Source organism: Arachis duranensis, chromosome 5 (assembly GCF_000817695.3).
Source record: "Arachis duranensis cultivar V14167 chromosome 5, aradu.V14167.gnm2.J7QH, whole genome shotgun sequence".
Lineage (NCBI taxonomy): Eukaryota > Viridiplantae > Streptophyta > Magnoliopsida > Fabales > Fabaceae > Arachis > Arachis duranensis.
The window spans coordinates 25,998,368-26,002,398 of record NC_029776.3 but is presented as its reverse complement, the minus strand read 5'-3'; the positions used below and the strand labels follow the sequence as shown (position 1 = coordinate 26,002,398).

Sequence of the window (4,031 nt, the reverse complement as noted above, 5' to 3'; positions counted from 1 at the left end):
GAATTAAAATAATTTGGTGTCTTTATAAAAAAATTAATTTTATTCTTTAGGTATTAAAAAGTTATAATACTGGACTTCGGCCACTGAGACTAACCAAACAAACTAGGTCCGGTGTCTGAGGCCACCCTAGTTGGTCGTCGTTATTAGTGGAGATAAAAAAATGTGTAGTAAATAAATTATTAAAATATAAAATAAGATTATTTTTAAATTAAATTAATTTTTATTATACATTATTAGATATAAACACAATAATTTATTCTGGATTTAATTTATTTCAAATAAAATAAAATAAATTCCAATAATATTTTGTTTCAAACACACTCTTGTTTAGTTGATTGGATATGAAATTAGAGAAATTATAACAAAATTGATATAGCACTATCCTCCCTATGGCTTGAAAAACAATCCAATATAAATTGCTGAGACTTAGGTGTCAACTTTAGCGTTCAATCAATAAACAAGACTAAAGGAACCTGCTCCTCTGCTGTTCCCTATTTGACTTTCATTTTTCTTGATCAATTCCAAAGAGAAACGTGTCTCTTACTCTCTTTTTGTGTCTTCTCACTTCAAAACATCATATACCAGAACAAACAAGAATTTCAGAAGCAAAAAGAAAGAAAGAAAGAAAGAAGGCTATGAAAAAAATGGGAGCTACTGCAACTCCATTATTCAAGGATCATTATTCCATTTCAATTATCTCACTCACAAAGACGCTTCTTCCTTGGACTTTCTTTGCTCTTTTTTCCATAGCTTTTGTTCGTTTGTACTTCTATCCTTTTCTACCTTTTACTACTACTCCATCACCAAAAACTGATGACTTCTCCCACTCCTCTTACCCTTTTCTTCATGCTTCTCTCCCTTCTTCTTCACCTTCTCCTTTGTCTTCAGGTACAAATATACATAACTTGATGTTGTCAATACTATTTCACTTTTTCTTAATTACTGTTGTTTTTGACAGAAAGATACATTGAAAATTTAAAATCAGACGTATCAATTTGTAGGTACTATGGTATCAAAAGTGATAGTATCACCATCATAATATACTAATGGATTTGATTTTGATTTGAATTTTAATTATATTAATTTAGTCAAAATAATATTCATTTTAAAATAGACGGATTAATATACTAGTGGATTTTAATTTTTTAACATTGAGATTCTAATTAACAGCATCATATGATGTTGCCAGAAATGGTTAATTTGTTGATCAAATCTTACTACTATTTGATTTTTCATTGCAGAGAAGGAAAAAGTTTATGAAGAAAAATCATGTGATTACTCTAATGGCAAATGGGTCCGTGACAAGAGAGGACCTTTGTACAATGACACAAATTGTGGCATGATGAAAGAAGGTAGAAATTGCATAACACATGGAAGACCTGACTCAGAGTACCTTTATTGGCGATGGAAGCCAAGTGAATGCAACCTTCCAACGTTTGACCCCAACATTTTTCTCCAACTTGTTAGGAACAAGCACATTGCTTTCGTTGGTGACTCTCTTGCTAGGAACCAATTAGAGTCATTACTATGCATGATATCCACTATTTCAACTCCAAAAGTTGTGCACCAAAATGGTGATGGTCAAGGTAAATTTGGTCAATGGCACTTTGCTTCACACAATTCAACCATATCATTGTATTGGTCTCCATTTCTTGTTCAATGTGTTGAGAAATCAAGCACAAGGCCCAATAATTTGTTGTATTTGGAGCGTGTTGATGAGAAATGGGCTAGGCATATGGATCAGCTGGACACGATTGTGTTATCAATTGGGCATTGGTTTTTGCTTCCAGCAATTTACTATGAAAATGGTTCAATTCTAGGTTGTCATTACTGTCCTGGTCTTAATCACACAGAGATTGGATTTTATGATGTGTTAAGGAAGGCTTTGAGGACTACATTTAATAGCATAATTGAGAGGAAATTAAGAGGTAAGGGCAAAAATGGAATTATCGATGTGGTTGTGACAACATTTTCACCCCATCATTTTGAAGGTGATTGGGATAAGGCTGGTGCATGTCCAAAAACTATGCCTTATGAGAAGGGGGAGAAGAAACTTGAAGGAATGGATGCTGAGATGAGGAAGATTGAGATTGAAGAAGTGGAAATTGCTAATAATAAGGCCAAGTCCGAATTTAATGAATTTGGAAGGCTTATTAGGTTAGAGGCATTAGATGTAACGGAATTAGCATTGTTGAGACCTGATGGGCACCCTGGTCCTTACATGAATCCTTTTCCATTTGCCAGTGGAGTTCAAGAACATGTGCAAAATGATTGTGTTCATTGGTGTTTGCCAGGGCCTATAGACACGTGGAATGAGATTTTGATGCAGATCATGAGAAAATGGGAGAAATAGAGACAATGTAACGAGTTAAGGAGAATCATATTTATCTTCTTAATTTTATTGTATACTTTAGGAACATTTCATGGTGGTCATGGAAGGACCAATTCCAGTTGAGGATTGTCTATATTCTTTGGATATGAAAAGGGAATTAATTTAATTTGTTACAAACATTTTGCAATGTTTTAATTTTGATATTGGATTTTTAGTAATGTTTTTTAATAACAGGTAAAATTTAGTGTATATTTTTTTGTTATATGGAGATTATAAATTTGACTTTTTGATTTGTGAAATTTAACTTTTTTTTCTCTTAATTTTTAAAACATAAAATCTATCATTTGATTTGTGAAGTAACATAAAACTTACCTTTCTATTTATGAACTTTAATGTTTTAAAATTTTTAAAACACAACTTACCTTTTGATTTATAATTACTCCGTGCTAAATTAAAACACACTACTTTTTCATATTCGAGAATAACATAATAATAATTTTTTTATTAAAAAAAACAGCCTGCTAGGGCTACTCTTGTTATTTATTTCCTTGGAATACATCATAATTTTTTTTATTTGACTTTTAAGTGTGATTTTTCAGCTAAAGAAAACATTTGAGAGAAAATTGTAAATGATAAACTATTATATTTGACTTTTTCATTTTTTAAGTGAATAATAACAGAATTATTTCATTTTAGATTACTAGTTAAACTTCTTTATATATCAACTAATCTTGAAGTGGTATTAAGAAATTCACAATTGGGTTGATTTGAAAGAATGAGAGAATGAGAGAGCGAGAGGGGAGAGGGCCATAATGGGTGGGAAACACCGGGAGGGTTAGAATTAGGTAATTTAGTAGAGATCTGAGGGTTTGGAATCGAGAAGAGTATTGTCGTTTGGAAAACGAATCATTCTCTATTTTTGTAGATCATCCTCCTGTAGATATATCAAAAAGGGAGTTGTACCACTTGTTCAACTGGACTGGATGTATAAATGATATCTATCTCTCACGAAAATAAAAAATGGTAATACTTACGTGTTTGCGTTCATCCGGTATACAACAAAGGGTGGAGCGTTGAAGGCTATTGCGGAGATGAATAGAACGAGGTTACGAGGGAATGTTATTTCAGTCGGGGAAGCTAGGTATTGACACACGAATAAAGGGGAGAATAGGAAGAGAATTCATGAGGCGGGTGATGTCCAAAATATTGTCAAGATTCAAACTCAACATGAGGAAAGTACAAGATTCCCGAAGAAGAATGTGGAAGAGACGAGGAAGGAAGGAAAAAATGAGAATCCACATGGAAATGGGTGGACAAAGAAGATGAAAATTCCGGTAGCAAAAGAGAATCTGAACTGGCTACAGAGGAGTCTAATAGGCGGGACGACAAATGCTATTGACTTTTCTTCTTTGAAGTCTATGATTGGGAAGAATTTGTCTCAAGTTGTGCAAGTACGAGAATTAGGAGCATACAAGGCACTCATGACTTTTGATAGTGTCTTGAGTGCAGAAGAAGCTTACACGTTCAAAATGAACAACCTACTACAAATTTTTCACAGCGTATGGAGATGGGATGAGGAGGAGCGCAGTGAAACTCGAAGGGTATGGTTAGAGTGTTTTGGTGATCCTCTGCATACATGGTCAGCAGAGACGTTCAGAATAATAGGAAGCCAATGGGGAGAAGTAATTAGATGTGACAG

The 4,031-nt window shown here is 33.5% G+C and overlaps 1 protein-coding gene across 1 annotated transcript; it reads left to right on the top strand.

Annotated features, from left to right (window-relative positions):
• The first annotated feature begins 457 nt into the window (after positions 1-457).
• On the top strand, positions 458-2,452 carry LOC107488883 (xyloglucan O-acetyltransferase 1). The gene is made up of 2 exons (XM_016109666.3): positions 458-888; positions 1,242-2,452. Exons 1-2 carry the CDS (start codon positions 636-638, stop codon positions 2,351-2,353), a joined length of 1,365 nt encoding a protein of 454 aa, XP_015965152.1. The 5' UTR covers positions 458-635; the 3' UTR covers positions 2,354-2,452.
• Positions 2,453-4,031: the final 1,579 nt, after the last annotated feature.